General features: G+C 37.0%; 1 protein-coding gene across 1 annotated transcript in view; it reads right to left on the bottom strand.

The window, feature by feature from the left end:
* ARSB (arylsulfatase B) overlaps positions 1–23016 on the bottom strand; it is a 64305-nt gene that overhangs the window by 24874 nt on the left and 16415 nt on the right. Inside the window, exons 5-6 of the mRNA XM_064736021.1 lie at positions 9026–9269; positions 671–741 (exon numbers count right to left, since the gene is read on the bottom strand). Coding sequence (XP_064592091.1) covers positions 671–741; positions 9026–9269 — 315 coding nt within the window. The remainder of the gene's footprint in view (positions 1–670; positions 742–9025; positions 9270–23016) is intronic.

Raw genomic sequence — 23016 nt, 5'->3', positions numbered from 1 at the left:
TCATATAATGAAATACAGAAATGCTATAAAAACACTGGAAGGGACCTCTTCCAATGTTCTGTATAAAAAAAAATGTCTGCCTGAAAAGCTTGTAGGCCTTAGCAAACTAGTAATGTTGAATCATAAAACAGATGGTGCTTAAAAAGAGCTACAGAATTAGCAAAGTTCAGCTCCAATTCATGTGATTGTGGCATTAGGGATCCAACCCACATGATTATGGAACAAAAGCAATCACACAGCTTGGAACTTCTCAGTTCCTCACAAACTCAAGCTTTCCATTTGCAAGGTCATATTATACAGTTGTATCAAGATGTATTAGGGCGAGCAGTTCATTTGGAACTTTGGAGAGAGCGTTTGGAAAGGGTTGTTGGCAGTGTGCCTCACTGTGCACCTCACACACAGCTGCTCCTCAACATTTCCATGTTCCAAAGTACTTTATTCATTACTCAGCAGTGTTTCAGAGCTCTATGAAACAGCAAGCCCATGCTGATCACGTTGAAGAACTTACACCATCCAGGGGATGATGTTTCTGTATTTTAAGGCTATTTACTTAGAAACAAAAGGCATCCTACAGTATTTTGCTTCACCTGGAAGAAAATACTTCACTTACGAAAGACAAGAAGTGTTCAGAAGGTAAACTGTGTGTTTAATAAATCTTCAGCATACTCACACGGGAAATCATCCACAAACATGGGGTCTATATTATGCAGCAGTTCCACTCTGGGAGAAGGTCTTCCTTCACTAAGAGAGATTTCAAAAGGAAAGGTTAATCACCTTCTGTAGCTTATTAGGATTCTGCATCCTTTATTTTAATGTTTTTGTCATCTTAATAGAGAGTGAGCTCATAACTTTGAATTTATTACTATCAACTTTAATCTGAATACTCCTTCTGCGCAGCAACAACCTTTGCCTCTACAAGTTTTCCCTAACTTCAGTGGTGTTTATTTAGATTATTCATAAGTTTACTGAGTACAGAAGTGGCCCTACCAAAGCAGGGTTTTACAAAAACCAATTTTAAGAGTCAAATTTCACAGCATAAGCTGGCATAGCACTTGCTATGCTCTCTGCTTATCTGAACAAGTGCTGGAAGCGTTATGGCTGGGTGCCTCAAAATACACCACAAGCATTGCTATCCCACAAGAAAACCGCCTTTGATTTCTAATTGAGGTCACTAGGATTATTTAGATACATATAATCTTGTTGTGTTAAAAAAGAAAATAATCCTTCATTTTCTAGCCATTCAGTATATAGAGATGGTGAGGAATAAGCCTCTGAACTTATCCATAAATTTTCTTACCTAAGTAAATCCCAGACCTAAAAAACTGAGTAAATGAAATTTACTCCTTATAAAGGGCAACATGAGTAGGAAGACATAATTAGAAAGAAACATATCTCCACAAGGACACGACAATAACTTATTATTTGACAGTGAACCTAAATACATCCTTTCAAAAATTTTCAAATAATTTAAATTGCTTTTTCTTTCATTAAGGAGCTTAACTTAAGACTCAAAAAATTCAAACAGGGCCCCTAAGCTTCCTGACATTAAGAATAATAACTCAGGTAATATAAAACTCATTGGAGACATAAGAAAAAGTATAGTTATTTTAACTATTTAACTATTTTATAGTTATTTTGTATATTATTAAACAGTATTTACCTGTAAGTTAAATTTTGCAGTAACAAACAAAATAATATTTTTCTGTTACATTTCTAAAAACATTTCTGGATGATACATTTTGAGGGAATACCAAACTATCAAGAAGAACTAAAAGATTAAATGTATTCAGGTAATATAGTATTGTAATTAATACAGAGGAATTACATTCATTAAGCTACAATTTTAGTAATTCAATGTATAGAAACTGCCACAAAAAAGGGTTTTCCCAAAGTATGGGTGAAAGGCTAACTGTGCCCCCCCCCCGCCAAGTGTATATAGTAGTCACACTCTTATTTTAAGAATGCTTGGCCTTATTTAAACAAATTTTATCTTAGATTTAATAAACTCTATGTGCTCCATTGACAGCTGTGTTCAAGTGTGCCTTTCACCATCTGTTCATAGGTAACAGTAACAAGAACCAGTTAGCAAAAGTTAAACTAGGTTTCAAATTTATAGCCTGTGATTGACTCTGCAATAACTGCTTAAAAACTGGGAAGGTTTTCTTTCAGTTTCTGAACTGTATCTACATTTTCCAGAATATTTTAGAAGAAAGAAACCAACAGAGTTATGCTAAGTAACCCAGTATCTTCTACCAGAGTCAAATACAGCACAATTAAGTAACTTACTCCTATTTACTTCTCATCTCTATACATTCAGTATTCCTACGGTGCTGCTCAGTATTCACACAGTGCTGAGTGAACAGCAGGGCAGGGAGGGGATTCTGCCCCTCTGCTCTGCTGAGACCCCACCTGCAGGGCTGCATCAGCTCTGGGGGCACAGCACAGGAGGGACAGGGACCTGCTGGAGGGAGTCCAGAGGAGGCCACAGAGATGATCAGGGGGCTGGAGCACCTTCCTTTCTGGACAGGCAGAAAGTTGGGCTTGTAAAGCCTGGAGAAGAGAAGGGCTCTGGGCAGCCCTCACAGCAGCATTTCAGTGCTTAATGGGGACCTACAGGAAAGACAGGGACAGACTTTTTAGTAGGGCCTGTTGTGACAGGACAAACAGTGATGGTTTTGCACTGATGGACAGTTGATTTAGATTGGACATAAGAAAGAAAATTTTTATTATGAGGGTGGTGAAACAATAGTACAGGTTGTCCAGAGAAGTAGTAGATGATCCATCCCTGGAAACATTCAAGGTCAGGTGAACAGGACTTAGGGCAACCTGATCTAGTTGAGGATGTCCCTGTCTAAAGCATGAGGGTTGGCCTAAATGACCTTTCAACCTGTCCGGTTTTCGGCTGTTTGGAGGGCCTGTAAGGGCCCGGAGTGGCCTTGGGGCAGCTCGCGTATCAAAGGACGAGACGAGGCTTCAGTTCTTCTTTCGGTCTTTATGTTTATTAATTGTTTATCTAAAAGATTTTCTTTCGGCCCGACAGAGGTCTGCTCAGCAGCTAGCCATGAGCACACTGTCCTGCCCTCTGGACAGTCACCTATCTTTATACCCATAGTTACGTGTACAATATTTATCATTTTTCCCCAATCTTTTTTATTCTTATTGTCCGGTGCACTTTCAGTAATGACCAATCCCAAAGTGCCACCATCACCACAGAAGATGGAGGAGAAGAAGAAGAAGAAGAAGGACAGGACACGCCCCAATTCCTCCATCTTACTTCTCTAAACCCCCCTGTACAGCAATCTTAAACCCTGTGTCTCACCCTCTAATTAACTAATCCCTTCACCATTCACCCCGGTGAAATCCTCTTATCCTCATACAGGTGTCGTCTCCCGTGTAGGATCAAAGTCCAGCCACCAGACACTTCTGGCAACATTCCAGGACTCCCGAGCCCCCCAAGGGTGGTCTCGGTGACTCGGCACCTCAGTCCTGAGGTGCTGAGATCCCACATCAACCAGCCTATTCTATGATTCCACATGAGTCTATGATTATGCCAAATATATTCATAGTGTTCAAGCAGACTGAAGGTAATTTCCTTTATAAATTTTAACATGGACAGCGGATATTATATACTAAACATGGCTATTTACATTACAGCTGATAGAATGCAAAAAATAAAGATTATACTTGTATTAATGTAAGATTTCATGCAGCAGCCATTATTATTGAATCCATTTTTGTTCTGGGATAGAATACTGTTCTTAGTACCTTGGATGTGATTTATATGTAATCATCAGATTTACTCCCTGAAGCTTATGGTGTCACTGCATTAAGCTCCATGGAGCTACTACAATGGTACAGCACTGCTTTTCAGCATGAGTGCTACCCCAGTAATTCTTGTTGTACAGAGCATGGATATTCATAACCAGCATATATCACAAAACAATACCCAAAGAATTTGGCATTGCATGTCGAAAACACCACCTGCCTCACAGCAAAAAACTTCAGGAAAACAGAAAAAAACATTCTGGAGACAGCAGATAGGAAATTTATGCCTGTAAAAGAGATCCGTTTCCCTGGAAGTGCCTTAACTCTGCCCTCCTTTCCATTTACAAAACCCCCCAGAGACACAAATGCAACTACAGACTCACCTTGGCAGATGTTCTGCAAGAATATTTTGCATCAGGAATATAGTCTAGCCAGGAGAGCTACAATAACAAAGTAATAATATTGTCTAGGGAAACCTGCCTTTGTATTTTAGTAACTGCCTGGGTAACCATATCTTACAACGCTTTAATTTTAGAATATTTATTTTTAGACTTCAATATCCTAATACGTCATCCCTCCCCCTAAACATAAGGAACTTTTTATATTGTCTGGTTATTATTCTACCCTGTCAGATGGTAGAATAATTAAGATATGTCCTTATTATTTAACTAAATAGCTAAAAGCTGCTGGTTTTCAAAACAGTCCTCTATGTAAGAACAGCTTAATGAAAGCATGTCGCCTGACTTCAGTGATGGTATGAGAATAGCTAGTTCATTCTTCTGATTTGCAAAGTTCTTAAAACATACCAAAAGCTCTATTATTCCTTAGAGACCACAAACAAAGATCTACAAGCAATCTTTTACTTTTGTTTTTAAACAGCCAGAAGGTGTCCTTGGCAAGGAATCCAAGGTTTTTCAGGGTAAGTGTGTTTGTCTTGCACAAAAACATTCTCAGTGTCACTAAGCAAAATCTGAGTCTTTATAACCTTGTCATTTTCTCTAGGTCTTATTTTTAATGTTTTCCTAAAATGATTATATTTCAGTATGTGGGAAATGAACATACTCTCAGCTTTACACTGCTCTTTCTTCTGTATTAATTTATTTCACAACAATGATTTTTTTAAAAACAGGTGTTTGATTTCTAAAATAAATGCTCCCATTCAGTAGAGAAGAATTCAAGCTGATCTTACTTCAGTTACTCCACCCAATCAGTTATGATATTTCAACATTATAAAAGATATTTCAACATTATAAAACTTGCCTTACAAAATATATAAGTAAGACTTTAAACTCTCTGCCTGATAATAAGCTTTGAGAAAATAATAGTTATTTGTACTGTATTTAATCCTGAATCTCTCAGTGGCTATCATACCGCGTCATGTGGTCTATAATTACATTTTTATGTTAACGCAAAATAAATACTTTTTCTGAGCATGGACACACTAGATATTCAGTGCTGAAAATAAAGATGCATCAAAAAAATGTATCAACCAAAGAAAAACTACTTTGCCAAGTGTCTTTATTTCAATAGAGTAGTAAGCATCTGGAGAACAGATGTTTCTTAAAAATGCAACTGCCTTTTGTGATACTTGCTTGGAAATATGCAGTACAATTTAGACTCCTTGACTGGTTGCATTTTAATACCATTCTTGCTATTCTCAACTGCATTTTTGTAAAATCTATCAGCGATATTATCACCATATTTTCAGAAATTACTTGTAATACATACATGGTTTTAGAGCTATATTGTTGTGTTACCCATGAAAACCTAAGGAAAGATAGTAGGGAAATATACTACGATTTATTATTTATTTATGAACCTTTATAAAATATTGATACCTGAGACTGGAAAGATCTGACAGCTATCTAAAATGGGTTGACACAGTGACATCATGCTAAGTTATTTGCAAAAAGAAGTGAAAGACATCAAAGAGGAAGTTACACTTCATTTCAAATGTACTTGAAGAAAATAAAAATTACATAGTACTGGTTTAATTATATGCTGCAACAAAATTTTGCAGAGAAAAATAGTCCAAGATAGGTATGGATGGAGAAAGAGTGGTAAAATCTGCATGTGAAGACAACATCACAGACATGAGAGCAGGGAAAGGGCTCTTGTAACAACCCATGTTAATGACAAACCTAGACCAGCACATCAGCACAGCCCCAGCACATCGAGGCCAGTTCCACTGGACAGGGGCATCTGGAAGCTAAGCAGTGATGGCCCTCAGGGACTCAGAGGTAGTGCAGGACACAGATGCAGTATCAAAAGGACACAAACAGGCATGACTGGAACCCCTGTGCAGTTACCAAACTTACGAAGGGCACAGAAGAAGCTCGAAGGACTTCACACCTGGCATCCCTGGACCTCTGCACCACAGCAACAGATGCTGGGCCCATGGGTTCACAAACATTATGGTGTGGGGATGCCAGGTGGATGGCTTGAAATCCTCTGCCTCTGTGTTTCGCTGGGCAGACTTTGCACTACAAGTACTTAATATTAATTGTTGTCATGTTAATGTGATTCCCAATTTGGACTACCAGTCATTTAAAGTCATGACAGAAAGTTCATCTTGGTCTAGAATTTCAGAAAGCATTTAAAAATTTATGTTGAATTTCTGTGTATTGAATATATATTCCTATTTCTATAGTATATTATATTTATACATAGCTATTTTCAGTAGTATCAGATTTATTATAAATTATTGATATGATTACACTTTTAGTATTACATGAGCATCACATTAAGAACTCATTTTTAAAATACTGATCATTGACAGAGATCACTGAAACAGATTAAATATTTTTTGACTCCTGATAATATCTGCACCATCCCATATTTCTTTTGAATACCTAAATCAAGGTTCCAATTTTATGATCTTTTTCCTTTTGATTACACACATATGAACCAGCAGGCTCAGGATTAAAGTGTCCTCCCCCCAGAAAAAAAGCCATAAGAACCTTATGCATTTATTTATATTAGACTGTAACTGAAAAAAAAAAGATGTAAAACAGTGATTAATTTTCCTTTTTCAAATGAGTTAGAATCTTAGCAAGTTATGATTTCATTCACTGTGAGTCATTTGGTCCCAGAAAAACAACATATTTGAGCTTTTCATCAGATATCACCAAAAGGGCACTATGCCTTCATTGTTTGCTATCCAATATTCAAGTGACCTTTTGAATTATGGTCATGAAATTTAATATACTCATTTATCCCAATTGCATGGGAAAACCATGTGAAATTTGACATTTTGGCTGCAAGGTCAGCCAAGGAATAGCCTAACAGTTAGAAAACCTGAATTATTACCTGTCTAGACAGAGACCCTCTCTTTGACCCAGCCAAAAACACTGGTAGTCACCTGTTCCCTGGCAGTGCCAGTAAAGATTGCATTCATTCCCTTTACAAAGACAGAAATTCAAATGTCAGCAGCGTGCTGGCACAGTTGTACTTATCCTTCCCCAACAACTCTCCTGCTGAAGTAACCTGATCTGAGAAGATGAATCCATTGCAAAAATACATGGTTGAAACTGAAGTTGAAGTAGGCAGGAATTCTAATGGTAGCTGGAAGAAAAGTCTATGGTGTAGGTATACTCTGGATCTTGCTGATGCAAAGTTTCCCCACAGGAACACTGACAAAGTAAAAGATTTTACTTTTTCTGGCTGGATGGGAGTCTCCATTCCTTCCTGGCAGTTAATGATCCTTGGCCTCAATTATACGTATCATTATCTTCTTCCACTTGGGAGAGAGCCACACAGTACACCTGGGCACAAGGCCATGAGCTTCCTGTAAACTCCAGCTACTGCAGAAAACCACCCCTTAGCTCTTTAGAAACACAGGCAACACTAAGAATTAAATCAAGATTACCAGTATCAAACAGGTAATGTTACAGGTATAGACAAACCAATTCTGAACTCAAAACATAGGGTTTAGTTCTGGGAAGGTGTAGGGGCTATTTGTAGGTTTGGTTTTGCTTTTCATTTTCACTCCAAGATCCATATAGATTGATCCATGCATGGGTACATGGGTTCAAATCTGCCTACTCTAACTCTCAGTTTCTCATCTCAGTCCCTAACTCAGACAGCACACCTGCTCATGCTTGTTTAGGAACCGCTTTTAACTCTTGCAATTCCCAGTCTAGGATACTAAGACACACAAAAAAAGAAGGGGACAAAAGGTGATAACACACATAATATAGTATGATCATCCTGCTATAAAAGCAGAGCAAAGGCTACCAAAAGAAACAGAACACTAATCTTTGACTGAATTGCGTGTAGGAAATGGAATTGTTAGTCCTTTTATTCTGCTTTAGCAGTATTGAACTTTCCATCCTAATTATTTTTATGTGAATTGAAACTATATTCAAAGAACTACTAAAAAAATATATCCTCTAAAAAGAAGAGAAGAGGATTTAGCTCTATCAATGCATACATTATATGCACCACAGAAAATGAAGAAACAAAGGAATTTAAACCAACACAATTTTTGCAAAAATAAAGGCTGGTCACAGAACTTTCAAATTCTGCAGAAACTTAGCTTTTAAGGACTTTGTAATCCTTTTTACTGGAATAAAAGAACATTGAAATAACCCAGGTGGAGCTATGTTGCCTCTTTTTCCAGTCATCTAAGCATGTCTGCACTGTGCTTTTGAGTATTTCAGCTTGCTTGAATCAATCACACCATCATAACCTTCAGGAACCAGGTCAGGTGTACTTTGTACTCGATCTCAAAAGCTTTTCAAGACACTGGACAGCATGACACAGGTCTATGCAAATGGTTACACTGTGAGCCAGCCTGACAATTCCTGTACTGAGCTAACAAACCATCAAAGTGGGATCCATGTTCAGTGAGTTTAATGTCTGCACAGATTTCCCACATGTCCAATTCCAGATGCATACTGCAGACACACCTAACTGAGCTCTGTAGAGAGCAGGTTTGATCCATAAAAATTACTAACTTGTAATCTATGCTGTGCAAAATCAGTCAGCCTACTTCAAGATCACAGAATGTTCTTGAAGAAGTACACATGCCTGTGAGCTGTTGTGTTCATACTGAAAAATGCAAAATACCAAGTTAAAGCTGTATGAAGGCTACCTGGATAATTCTCTCATAGATAGCACAACGGACTGCATTTATACCTTCCTGCTTTTACAGGAAATGAACAGTGTATATTTCCCTCCCAGTACAGTTCTGTTTCCTGGGCTGATTAACTTCTTCTCATACCAGAATGATGACGTGGTGATTTGACAGGAAAGTTACCTGATAGCACTCCAAACATCAAAGCCATCCAAAGGCTTAGTGCCATTGGTATGTCCACCGGCCAGGTGTACCAGCGTTGGCAGCCAGTCAGAGATATGGATGAGTTCATGACTTTCTACACCTTTTTGTTTCAGCAAAGGACTTGCAACAAAGCCTACACCTCTCACTCCTCCTTCCCAGAGGGTCCATTTTCTCCCTCTCAGTGGCCAGTTATTCCCCCCTGCTAAAGTTTGTCCTCCATTATCTGAAAAACAAATAAACAAAAAGAATTCTTGGTAAGAAAGAAACAGAACAATCCTCCCCCACAACACCTTTTTATCCATTTGAAAAAATATTTTCACAATACAGCTGTGTCATGTGAGTATTTGCATACTGCTGTTAGGTGTCCATATAATGTCAAACATTCAGGGCCAAGCAACAAACATATGTTACACTTTAACATATATATTACATCAATGAAAAGCTATCACTAGGCAGAAATTATCCTACACTAGAAGACAGGAATTTAGAAAGACTGTGCTAAGAATGACTTCTGACCATGATTCAAAACACCATTAGGTATCCAAAGCCTTCAGAACCAAAGACTTCAAAAATTTAGTTTCAACTAATTTAAGGATCACAAGAAGAGTTGCTATCAATGCCATCCTTAGTACTCAGAACACACTGGTTTCCAAAGCAGTATACTATGCTTAAAATAGAAACCCGTTATTCCAGTTCCAGGACAATACTCACACACCCAGTCTTAAAAGCAGGGGTTTTTCCATACTTTTAGGCAGCTACACATAAGGTTAGACAAAACAGGGCTTCCTTCTCCTCAGACAGAATGATAAAGCCCTAATAAAATTAATTTAAACTAACATAACTGAAGCAATTCAGAAATTGAATTCTTGTTTGGTGAGAATAACATATAAGGTGGTTACAGAAAAAGCTGAATCCCCACGACTACAGAAATATCTACATGAATTCAAGCGGGCTCATGGTATGCTCTCCTTTTTAACTCTCTCTGACCAAGCTTGCACGCTTAGTATAAAACCCAGATCCTTGAAGTTAACAGTAATGATTCTTTGAATTTACATCAGTACTGTTATACAATTGTTCTTGCCTAGTGTAATGTTCTCAGAAGTGTCATTGCTGGCAATTCTGTAAAGCATAATTTTCCTCTATTTTAATGAGGTTAAAATTACTTCAAATAGGATTTGCTGAACTGACATTCAGTACAATTTGACAGGTTTGTATTGTATTTTCTAATTTAAAAACTTGAATTTCAGGGAAGAAACAAGAAGTCCAACCCCTTACAGAAGAACTTCACTGTAACCAGAACAAAATTATCTTGCTGGTTGACAAGAGTTCAATAAGCATTTGTACATACTCCTTGGCACATGGTGTGATCCTGAGGGAAGGTTCTGTGCAGGGCCAGGAGTTGGACTCAATAGTGCCTGTGGGTCCCTTCCAAGCCCCTTTCAACTCAGTTTATTCTGAAATCCTGGTTTTAATTAGGAATCAAGGTAAACCCCCACATCTTTCTACTGCACTTTTGTTTTACAAGGGAATAAACCACAGATATCTGTGAAAACTTTGAAAGGCAGGAGCCTGAGCTAAATGAAGCACTTGCCAAAAAAATTTATTTGAAAAGTGTTAAACATCCCGTGGCCCAACTAGTTTCCAGTTGGGTTGCCCACGTTCCTGCACTTTTGGATTAAAAAGAAATTAATGAAGACTGCTACCATTATTTTTTGCACAACAATGTTAAGCTCTGAGATCTGAGAATTTAAAGCAGTTGCTGGTTACAACAAAAATGTAAAAAAGAACTATGTCAGACCACGACAATCAGTTTCAACAATTCCTTCTTATCGTAATGTAAACAGGAATTCCTGTCAGAGATACTCATGGGACAGAGTTTTCAGTAGGTTTTAACCTTTGGTGGCCTTAGAATAAAAGGCATTCGGCTTTTAATACAGGCACACTGCAATAGAGCAGAGTTTGGACATACAGAGGAATCAGAACTTAAACATTTCACATATCTCCTTTGTATCACAAACTGCTCACTGTCTGTGTCTGTTCAATAGCAGTACAAGAGAATTTTTCTAATTCCTGATTATCAGCAACAAAGTACCAAGGAAATTATAGAAGTAGGTAGTATTTCTGAAGAATAGGGAGAGAGAAATTTACACTTCTCGGGTTACAGTCAAATCTTTATGTTACTTACTTTTCCTTGCTTTCTCTAAAAACATTCACATTCTGCCAGTTTCTCTACACAATAACTTCCCTGATAAAGGGAGTCTATCTAACATACATTCTGAATAAAATTTGTATCTTTTATTAATAGTATATCAAGTTTAAAAGAAAAGGGAGAAAAATTGTTTTGATAGTTGATCTGATATGCAAATTAAAAAACAATGAGCATACGAAACAAGGCTCATCCCCCTAATTTGGTAGCTCATTCTCACATTGCTAAAACATTACTTTTTCCTTCCTTAGGAATTTATGTTCAAGTGCTCCTTCCTGCGTAATTTCTTGATTGAGTTATCAAGAAAGTGTTGAAGGAGGGAGAAGGATGGTTGATTATTAAGGTCTGCTTCCTCTCTAGGTAGGCAGAACGTAAATGATGTGTCACTAGCAGCTTGCATGTAAGCAACACCTTCAACACAGTCTGAAATGTTATCAAGGACTTCAAATACCTAAATTTTGTTAAAGAGGAGTTCATTACATAACAATGAAAGACCCTATTGGGATCTGTATTAATAAAATATTAAGCTAACTACTAAATAATAAAGGGAGAGGGAATAAACAAGAAGCCACTGGTTGCATGGAGTACACACCTGACAGAAAGTCCACTTAGGACTGTAATTGCTGTTGGGATCTTGGTTTTACCTCCAGGAGTATGTCTGGACAGCAAGAGACAAGATGGGCACTGGCACTGTGTGTGTGTGTTCGGGTACATTTCCTCTAAATCAAGATCTGTGGATGTATATACTGATGAGAAAAGCTTGTGTGGGTTCAGAAAGTCAGTGAAGAAGTCAAAGTTGAAAAAAGTATATAGTTCCTATATGAAAACACATGACCTCAGTCACAGGAGTTTCTTCAGCCACAAATGCTGAAGATTTGCAAGTTTTCACATGTTTCCTAGACATGTGCCACGAAGAATTGCCATAGTGAGAGGGTTCCTGGCTAGACAGATCCTTCATCTGTGGAAGCACAACCACTCTCATTTTCTCCCAAATAAGTTATTCCTTACTAACTCCTTATGCTATTTTACCCATGTATCTCAAACATGGAACTAATTCCAAGTCCAAGTGGAAACTCACATTAGTTTAAAACACATACTTAAAAATCCACCTGTTTGTGAGACAAATGGAATCATTGCTTCTTCATGTTCTACACTGGCTTCATATCCAATTCTAAATCCATTTCAAAACAATATTTTCTGAACTATTTATCATACATTTTTGTAACCATTTCTCTCCATGACTTACCCTATCTTATGTCAGAAGACAGTCTCCAGAGCAAAGCTTTTGGAATTAAGCTACCTACACCTTGTGGACCCGATTTATAAGATTGCTTAGAATTAAAGTTTCAGCCTTGCTACTTCAGCTGAAAACACAAACCTCCCCCAGGCATGATACTTCATTATTTCTTTGCTGGAGACAAATATCAAATATGATTTTCATTAAAAATCTGAAATAGTGTGGAAAATGTAGTGAATGTATGTTTTTTCTTATCTGTAGAATACTTTTTGCAATTACATCAACATAATTTAGACTACAGCAGTACCCACAACACACTAGGGGTATTAAAAATCATAAAACTAACCAGCTCTTGTCCCTGAAGAAATGATGAAAGGGGAGTGAATAAGGCTGTATCTAGAAATTAGGCCACCTGGCATAAGTATTATATAGCCAATTTATGCAGCTCTTTCTTTAACAGAAGAATCACACATTTTTAAGCTTTATTCCTTGCTTGGCTTGGCTTGCTTTGAGAGATGTTTAGCTACCATTGTTTCCCACAGCATTAATCACTCCTATTATGTATTATTTTAATGAAGGGGGTACCTAGATGCTTTATTTCCATTCTCATTGAATTTTATTTCCATTCTCACTGAATTTGCTTCTACAAGTTGAAATTTGTGGCAACAAATGAGAATATGAGGAAAAGCCACTCTCACTAATACAAGAATGGGCTGAAACAGAATTTTCACCACACACCAGCACCACCAATGAAAAAATGCACAGCACACATATGCTGGGTAAATGACAAAACAAGAGAATAAAGGAGAGCAATGGAAGCACCCTGGCTACTTTAAAAGGTAGTTTCCATCAAAGCTGAACCAACACCAGCTTCAATGGAACAAGCAGAAACAACAAAAATATGTCACAAAGTATTTCCATCCCAGAAAAATTAGGTGAAAATAGGACTTATTTTCGTCACAGAAAAACAGAGAATATAACCAATTCTTAAAATGCAGGTGATTGCCTTTTAAACTAATGTGGTTCTCTTATTAAAAAAAAAGAAGAAGAAGGGTTACTTTAAAAACTATATTTAATAAAAACCTTTCAACATAAGAAAATCAGATGCAAAGTAAAGCTTGTGTGTCTTGAATATAAATACAACTTTAAAAATGAAGGCAAATGTTCCTTCTCACAAACATCTGCTTTTGTAATTAATATTCATTGTCATATACATGAGAAAGAGTTTAACTTGCTAAATCTGTAATTTCTAAACTGTAAGAGATGTTTTGCAGGAGTTTTTAAGGGAATCAATAAACAAAACTATACAGCGAGGCCCTTCTGTTTCTCCCAAATACTTCTCTGAAGAGTTGCCAGCTGCCAAACATTTTGACTAGCAGTGTATTTATACAGTGATGTGGGATGTGTGTAACTAGCAAGCAGTTTAATGAATAAGATTTCTTTAAAGAAGAGACTGACAATAAAAACCATCAATTCTGAGAGCAATAACTAACAAAGCACACATTCAAGTCTTTGGATGGACTCAACTTTCTCACAAAATTACCCTGAACTGAAGCTACAGTCTGCTTTGCACTCTAAAGATGCCATTGGAAATAGATGCTCACAACTATGGGGAAAGCTTTATATGGGATTTGTACCTCACTAGACAGAAGAAAACCAAAAAAAGGTAAAAGTGTTGATTTAAGAACAAACTCTGACAAATGCCCTTCCCAGGATCATGAACATCTCTTGCCTGCCACATTCATTGCCAAGAAAAATTCACAGTAGTTACTGAACTCAAGAGTAATATTAATAGTATTAATAGATTTGTTTAAGCACCAGAGATCACTTCTCTGAGAAATTCAGTTTGGACTTATCAATGGGCTTGAAAGTTATTTTTAGGAAAAGAAACAAAATGAAAACAATAAGCTTAATCTCCCCAAATTGTTCAGATTAAAAAAAAAAAAATCCATTCTTGCCTATGCAGTGGAATGAAAAACTTACTAAAAAAGCTATAAAGAGACTTTTATGTTTTATTTTTTGGATAGTGGGCAAACACAATAATAAGAGCTTCCAAAGACCACCTAAATACAGCATAGGCAACACCCAAGCAACTTCCTCCTGTGACTTCTACTGCCTGCACATGTTATCTCAGCAGCTTTTGATCACAATCCTGCATCACATTAATGGTTTAGAATAGACACATTATTTTCTCTGCAAATAGGCCAGAAATTAGTCTTCATTTAAAGATATTCCTTGCTGGTTTTTTTGTCAAGTCTTAGATAGGGCTTAAGTGTGTAGCTTAAAGGCGATAAATAGTACATTAGAATTTTTTGCCTTTTTTTTTTTCCCAAAAGAAACAATGTGTTGTCTTGTACAGATACCTATTTTTGAACAGACCAGGCCTTGTTTCAATTACACTACAGGAAAGGGAATTTTATTTTTCTTCCTAACAGAGCATATGTTTTTTGTCTCCCTTGTGACCACTCAGGTTGCTGCATTCTTCTTTGAACCACAACTGAGCTACACCCCACAGTCCCGTTGACATGCCTGGCAAATTGTTCTAGACAAGCTCTTCCGAAAGAGCCTCCTGGAATTTCTCCAAAGATTCATCCAGCGCTGTATTTGGCTGTTATTAAGCAGTTTTCACTCCAGTACTTCTCTTCATTTTGCATTTTTTTTGTTCAAATAATAAAGAGCTACCCATAAGTCCCCTTACAAGGGAAAAAAAAAATCACTCCTGCTCACTACTTGATTCAGACAGTAGGAATACTTCACAAACATACTCATCATTTACATAAACTGTCTTTAACTTCAACTCATTCTGCACTGTCCATTCTACAGAGATGATACAAGTGTGTTTAGCCATGTGATACATATTATACAAGCTTGATTACAGTATTAGAACTTAATTTTAAGTATATGTCCTAATAATCTTAATTGTCAAGGTAAATTTAACAACGGTTTTTGGCATTTGTAGGACAAGGAGTAATACAGAAAATCTTTATGAAAATAATTTTAGAAAATACAAAAGTAATTATTTAATTCCTACCAGAACAATAACAATCTCAAGGAAAAAAATTCTTTTCCAGTCAACAATCCAATATGGTATTTCCAAACTGTTTTTCTCCGTATACCTCAGTGCACAACAAATTCTGCATAAATTTTAGCAGCAAGTTACAGAAGACCAAAAATGCTTGATATCACACACACACAAAATTAAACATGTTAAGTGTTTTATGTTACTGAGGCTTGCAAATTTAAATGCTTCTTGGATACTTATATTCATTTTTTAAAATAGCTATCCAAAATTTTAATACATTTGTATGTATATAACTCCTATACCCACTAAGCAAGAAATAACCAATCAACATTTAGGATTTAACTGATTAGGAATCAGTCAAAAAAGAAAAAAAAAGAAAAGGTGAGAGAAATCAGGTGCAATGAAATGCTGTGTGCCAAGAAAATCTCTGACTGTGAAAATACTTTACTATCCTATTCAGAACACAGCCCAAATATATAATTTGAAATAATAAATCTGCAAGGGCAAAGAAAGAAAAAATTTTAACTATCTAGAATTACATAAATACAATTAGGTATTGTGAATCAATTCAGTATTTTTTTTATCATGTACTCATGATAACTTTAATCAACAACTAGTATAACATTTCTGATTCCTGGCTACCAACACCGAGGTCTCCTTTTTCCTGCAAATAATTACAAAACACTTGCCAAATAATCCTTATGTATCTACAGTACTTCTCAAATCCAATATCGGTATGCCTCAGTTTTTTTTTTCTGTTTTCCACCTGTACTTTAGCTCCTAGTCTTTTTTTGAATTTATTAATTTCTCTAAAACTGCACTAGAAAACTCCCATGCTCTTTGATTTCTCCTCAAGGGCCCCTGCAGTAAGCTGATCTAGCACACATCTGTCTGATATGCAAACTGTGCCAAGCTCTGTTTGAAAGCCCTGTCTAAAGCCACACAATATTTTTGAAGTGAGTACAAACCAGAAGAAAAAAAACAACTTCATTTTATTTTATAATGCAGGGTACTTCAATATGTTATCAAAATAAAGCATCCTCAAAATTAGGTAAAAAAACCTTTTAAGCTTCTGCTACTCCTGAAACAAAAAGCTGCTACTATCCTAAAGCCATCAACTGTATGTAACCTAACATGAAATATGCGCATAAAAAGTTTGAAGGGGAAATGTTGTCAATAATGACTCCCGTTCCAGTTTCTTGTTTCTGATTAATATATTAATGGTTTTGTGTAGATAAGAGTGAAACTAAGGTAGTTTCTCTTTGCTAAATGGAACAGAATCTCTCCTATATGCTCCCTCATTGCAAAAAAAAAAAAATAACTGTTGTAACTCAAAAGGATTTTCAGCTTCCAAGTGCATGCCCCAACCCTCCCTACCAAACACAAGAGACATGTCCATATGGTAAACAGACAATAATAAGAGGACAGGATAAGGCTGACATATGACCAAAAGTATGCTGGGAAGCACTGAATTTTACACAATAAATTTTCTAAGGGCAGAGACTGTCCAACAGCTGGCAGCACCTAGGTGTTTTCATTCAGTAAAAGCATTCAGAAGTTTATTCTGCATACATTTGGGTTTCTTCCTCTACTTCTGGAAGCAGCATGACTCTCTTAGAACAACTCTAGTGCTATTATCAAAATAATATTATGGATCTAATTAGAAGTCATATTTATAGCAGCTTTTGGAAGAAAAAAAGCAGGAAGTAGGGATGCTTTTACTGTGCTTACAGATACACTTTATAAGCAGCAACCAGTCAAAACCACACGTCAGAGGTATGGAAAGATCTGACCTCAGACCTGCTACCTTTGTACTTTAGGCTGCAAGTTGTAATGGAAGAAAATAGGATGCTATCCCAACAGTGAAGACAGGAGCTGGTGGAAAACTAGTTTCATACTTATTGCTGATCAGAGCCATACACAAGAAAAGATATCACTGACTTCACATGAAGCAGAGGTAACGAGGTGTATACGGCCCACAAGGAGACTGATAACCATAGGGGAGCATCTTCTAGAGTGTCATTTGAGGGAGAGAGAAGAAATTACTACTTTGACCATATAAGCTTTTTGCTTTCTTTTAAAAAGAAAAAAGAAAAACAACCCAAAATCCCACTTCCAGGGATAGGAAGCTGCCAAAACTTAGAATTAAAATGCAAACAGCAGAGACCTAATCTAATACACAGGCATTAAAGCCCCAGGGTTCTTCCCAGAACCCATATTTTCCATCCTAATATCCTGTACCCCCTTTTTCTTGGAGTTTATTTGAGAGGAAGCTGCTCTGATTGCTTTCTGTCAGTCCTTTGGCACACAATAAATAGAGTAATCTGGAGTTAATTTAAGCCGTTTAGCACATCAGGATACAGCTGGGAAAGGTTTTGAGAGAAAGGCTGGGGAGAAAGACCAGGGCTGCACACAGTCCAGCCCAGCCTGTACACAGGAAGGTGGTGCAGATGGGCACCTTCCAACACAATCACCTGCAGACAGGGAAAACTGCCCCATGATGAAACTCTCCAGTCAGCGCAGGAACAGCAGAAACATTGGTGCAAGGAATTTAGAAATCCATTCCTAAAAGCAGGCGTGGCAGGGCCACTCCTTCACGTAAGGAGTATTACAGCTGATCCTTGGCCATCCAGTAGTAACCCAATCCCCCCTCTGTGTCTACCACTTTAATATTTCACCTCTATAAGCCAGATGTCCTTTTTTCTTCTTAAGTTTAGACACATGCATTAGTTTTACACTGTGCAAAGGATGACTTGATTCCGGCCATTGGACAGATTTACATCTGTTTTTTACATCACTTTTGTTTGAGTTCTTAATCTCTCGGGGCCCTTGCTATATCCAGAATATATTGACTGAGTTCATTACCAGAAAGAAACACATACCTGCTGGCAAAATAATATAAAAACAAAACAAAATTCTTTATTTATTACTTACCACAGGGGACATTTTTAAAAAGTGCAGCATACACCTTAGGAAGAAGTATGCGTCCATATACTAATTCTCACACCAAGCACATAAACCACAAAAACTGAAACTCTTTACTCCAAAGAGTGAAGAAAATAACATTCTTTATAACACTAGCCTTACAGAGGGGATGAGAAAGGCTAATCATTTTGTGATCAGTTGTAACAGTTTTGCTTGCTGTAGGCTGCGTCATTCTCTGAGAGATTTTGATCATGGAAAGAAATAGGTAATTTTATTGAACAATGTGGAAATGCAACCATTTTCTCGTCTTGTATAGGCACGTCCAGCATTGTCTAAGGCTCTCCCAACAGCCACCTCAGCTTTTGTTAAATGCAACCAAGTTTGCAGGCGAGGAAAGGGGTTATTTTATAAGTTAATATGGTGATAGAGAAACACAAGTAATGGAGAGTAATGGAAGTTTACATAAATAATATCTGTTCTCTCTAATGACCGAAGCAGGGTTTTTAACCAGTTTCCATATATCCGTTCTTCAGCAATGGATTATATTTTCCAGGCAGGGAATTGGCAAGTAAGCTATTTGCTGAATAAGTGATTCAGAATATGTTTTGCTTGTTATTCCTTTCTTTAACAACTTTGCTTGGTTACAAGAAACAATGGCTGAATAATATACCGCTGAATCTGAAAAAAGGATGTTAAGCTGGACAAAACTGAGCCTATATTCTCCAAAAAACAGAAAAAAATTGCATTTACAGCTGTACCTTATACTCTCCTTTCTTTCCTTCTATCACATCAATGAGATGAGTTTCAAGAGAGTGACAAGAAGGAATACTTAAATTAAAAATTTTTAACTTATTAATGATTCTTTTATTCCAACTTTGTTATTTTTCCCCCAGCTACATGCCAAAACATGCCCTCTTTAATTACTCCCATGTTTGAATCTCTGCAATCTGCCTGCACCACGCTAGTTCAGTAAGGTCACCAGCAATTTCCTCTTGGCAAGATCCAACCTTTCTCCAATATCATCATCCTTGAACTTTCTGCCACTTTAGATCATATTTCCTGAATCCTGAAGTTGTGAAATCTCTCCTCTTGGCAACATCTAGCTGTACAGACCACATTCAGTCCTCAAATATACACTATAACTCTCAGATATTTTTAAGGCGAGTTGTTCATATGCACAACAGAAATGACTGTGGACTTCAACAGAATAGTCAAATTGCATATTTTGCTCTTTGTGGACATCATAGTTTTAATGGTTTTGTGCCTAATGATCATTCCCTAGAAATATTTGCCCTGGAAACTCTATCCTTTACAGGGTAATTTTTTTCTATTTCCATTCCCAAAAGTGGGAAATAAGCAGAAAAATCCAAAATGCACTAACAGATTCCTCTGCTCAAAGACAGTATACACAGAGCTTTAGGCCTGGATGGTCAAATGATTCACAGTACACCCATACTTCTGAAATAGGCAAGTCCTATCATTTTCAGAAGACATCTTGTCTTCTTTTCTCTGTGAATTTCTTATCTAATATAGTGATATTAAAGCTATAAAGCACATGTGCTTTGTGATTTAACCTATGCTTGCCAAATTAATTTCTCCACTATTTCTTGACATTTCTGATGCCACCAGCAGTCAGAATTTATAACCTCATTTATGTCACTAATCAAACCACCCACATGATCCTTCCTCAGCCTGCTTAGTCCGACCTGCATTAAGAAGTATTAAGTCATAGGGTAGATCACTGCAAAGGAGGGGTGGCTAGAGGTGATGGTGGCGTCTCAAGTGGTGAGCTCCCCTAATCTCCACATTTACAGCTGCAGTTTTATCTTCCTTGAAAAGGACTTCTGCCCTCATGAGTAACCACTACCTGACTCATATATTAGTGAGTCCAGAAGTCATATATTCCCTCTACTCCCACTTTAGCAAGGAAGTTTTATTAAATCCTATTCCAGATTTCTCTCGGGATTTCAGAATACTTGACCCATTAAATTAGGCAAGGTCTTCAGGTCCATGTTTTCCCAAAGCCTATCTCCTCATTTGCCTTAGGCTGCAGGAAGGCTCTGACTGAACTAATTTAAAGAACAGAGGTAATTAAAACCTCTCAGATCACACAAGGGGTAAACAATCTCTGAAAAAGGCTGATATGATTGTAAGTGTGCTTACTCTTCACACAGTTATGTCAAAATTATCTAGATTAATAAATTGAAACCACTGTAGCTATGTAAAATTCAAAGTACCTAAGGTCACTTGGAGATAATCACAGGAAGCCACATGCAGGCCCTGAGCAGCTGAGAGACCTCAGGGGCAACGGACTGTGAAAGGAGGCACCTGTGGGCAGAAAAAGCCCCTAACCTTAACCTTAGCCCCATACATCACTGTCTACACAGCTATTCTGCCACCTGAGACATGCACTTTTCCTTTTAATTTTTTGGTTTTTTTTTTTTTTTTTTTTTTTTTTTTGTTGTTGTTGGGTTTTTGTTGGTTGGTCGTTGTTGTTGGGGTTTTTTGCCTTTGTATTCTTTCTAGTACCTTTGACTTTCTAATGAACTGTAACATGGTGAGCAATAGTTTCTCTCTCCTAGTCAAAAATTTCTAAGTATTAAATTTTTTTTTTTTAAACAAAGGCTTTGCTTTTTTAATCCTGTGAAATCACTGGAACACAGTTTGATGGCAGCAGAATGTGTGATACATTCAAGAAGGCAGACATCAATTAATATCCTCTGCAGTCAGAACTGCAACTATTTCCAACATTACAGAGAAAAGTAATGGAATGCACCTTTTGTTTTTTAACCCCCATGAGCAACAGAAGAATAGTGTTGAAAAAATTTGCACTTAACCAAGAAAACATGCAGAGGATACCTTTCTTTATATCCACTTGTTACAAATGCTAATTTGATTGTAAAATGTGTTACAATGCTTCTGTGCAAATAGAAAGTAGACTTAAAGCAGACTTAGAGATCCAACTATTAAAACTCTCACTAGGTTCTGCATACCAAATGTCAGCATATGCTACCTCACTGTTGATTTGATAAAGTATACTCTTCCAGGTCATCAGAAGCAGTACAATGCTTCAATACATCCAGTCCTCTGCAGTGACCAGTAACAATCTTCTGCATAGCCTAAATATGGAGATCATCTACAATACAAGAAGTCAGTAACAAAAAATCTGCACTACATTTGCTGCATTATTTGGTTTTATGTGTTGTAGGTTAAAGCCATTTACTTTAAAATACATGTGAAATTACCGCTGCAGACTTCTGTTCTTCCCAACTGGTTCAAGCTACTCTGGAATCTTAACACAGAATTCAAGGTCAGCTCACTTCAATGTACACAAAGCTCTGGCTGTATTTTAACTTGAGAAAACACAATTGGAGGTCAAATGTAAGAGCAAGCACAGGCAGCATTCCACACGGCAGCAGTGCTCAAAGGGCAGATAAAAGAGGGGGTGTTTCTTCCTGCTTAAAGATAGATGCTGTACTGTAAGAGACAGATACTCCAGTCATAGGAGGCATGTCTAGAAACAGAGATTTCAAATGGGCATAAAGAGGTTTAAAGAAAGCAGAGGAATGATTAAGACCAAGCTGTAAGAACTGAAAAAAAAAACGAACAAGGAACCTTCCAAAAGGAGAGGAAATCAGCTTATTAGTTTCAGTGTCAGGATGAAGAGAGGAAAAAAACCTACAGTGGACACTGCAGTAAGAGCTCTCCAAGCCATTTCCACATCAGACATTTACATCATCTGATACACTCACCTGTGCCAAATCTTATCATCCACTGCCTAATAACTAACATGCTCATGGATTTCAGTGTTTCTTCTGGTATTTTTGACTCAACAATTTGTAAAATGTATGGCTTCCTTTGCATTCAGCACATCTATATTCTGACCATCTAAATAAATTCTGCTGGTTTTACTCTCCCATTAATTAAGGCAGAGAGTGAAAATCTTGATCTTTTAAAGGACACTAAACTAATATTGCCCACCAATACTGATCCATTATTCTATTCTAACAAGAAATAGAAGAAATAATGGAAAGTTAAAGAAAGAACAGTTGTGCAGAGCTTTTATTTGGAAGTTCTTACATTATTCTGTAGAGTTTAGCCTAGCAGCATACATTAGTTCTGGAATATTCATAAATATATGAAACAGATGTACTAACCAACCCATAGTTTATATGGACACATATGAGAAAAAAAGCAGGGAAGGAAAACAGATCCAAAACATCTCAGCAGGGATTCAAATAACCTTTTTCAGATACTTCTCATTTGACTAAGGCCGTCTTACAACACCTGCAATTTCTCCCAAATTCTTAACCCAGACCAGACAACATTGCATTCTTCTTTCCCAAGTGAATCAATGATTGATTTTCCCTGTGTTTCTATAGGGCTGTCACTGATTGACAAAGTAAGTCCATAGGAGAAGAAATATTTCTAAATAAATACTAAAGCTTTGTGTCAGATGGTTCTGGGTTGTTTCAAAGAGTATTTATCAGTTACAAAGGAAACCTAAAAATGTATGTATATAAAAAAATCAAACTTTGCTTTAGTACTATTAAGCAATTATTTAAAAAAATACTGAATTA

Source organism: Zonotrichia leucophrys, chromosome Z, assembly GCF_028769735.1.
Source record: "Zonotrichia leucophrys gambelii isolate GWCS_2022_RI chromosome Z, RI_Zleu_2.0, whole genome shotgun sequence".
NCBI classification, from domain to species: domain Eukaryota; kingdom Metazoa; phylum Chordata; class Aves; order Passeriformes; family Passerellidae; genus Zonotrichia; species Zonotrichia leucophrys.
This window is presented reverse-complemented; position numbering and strand designations above follow the sequence as displayed.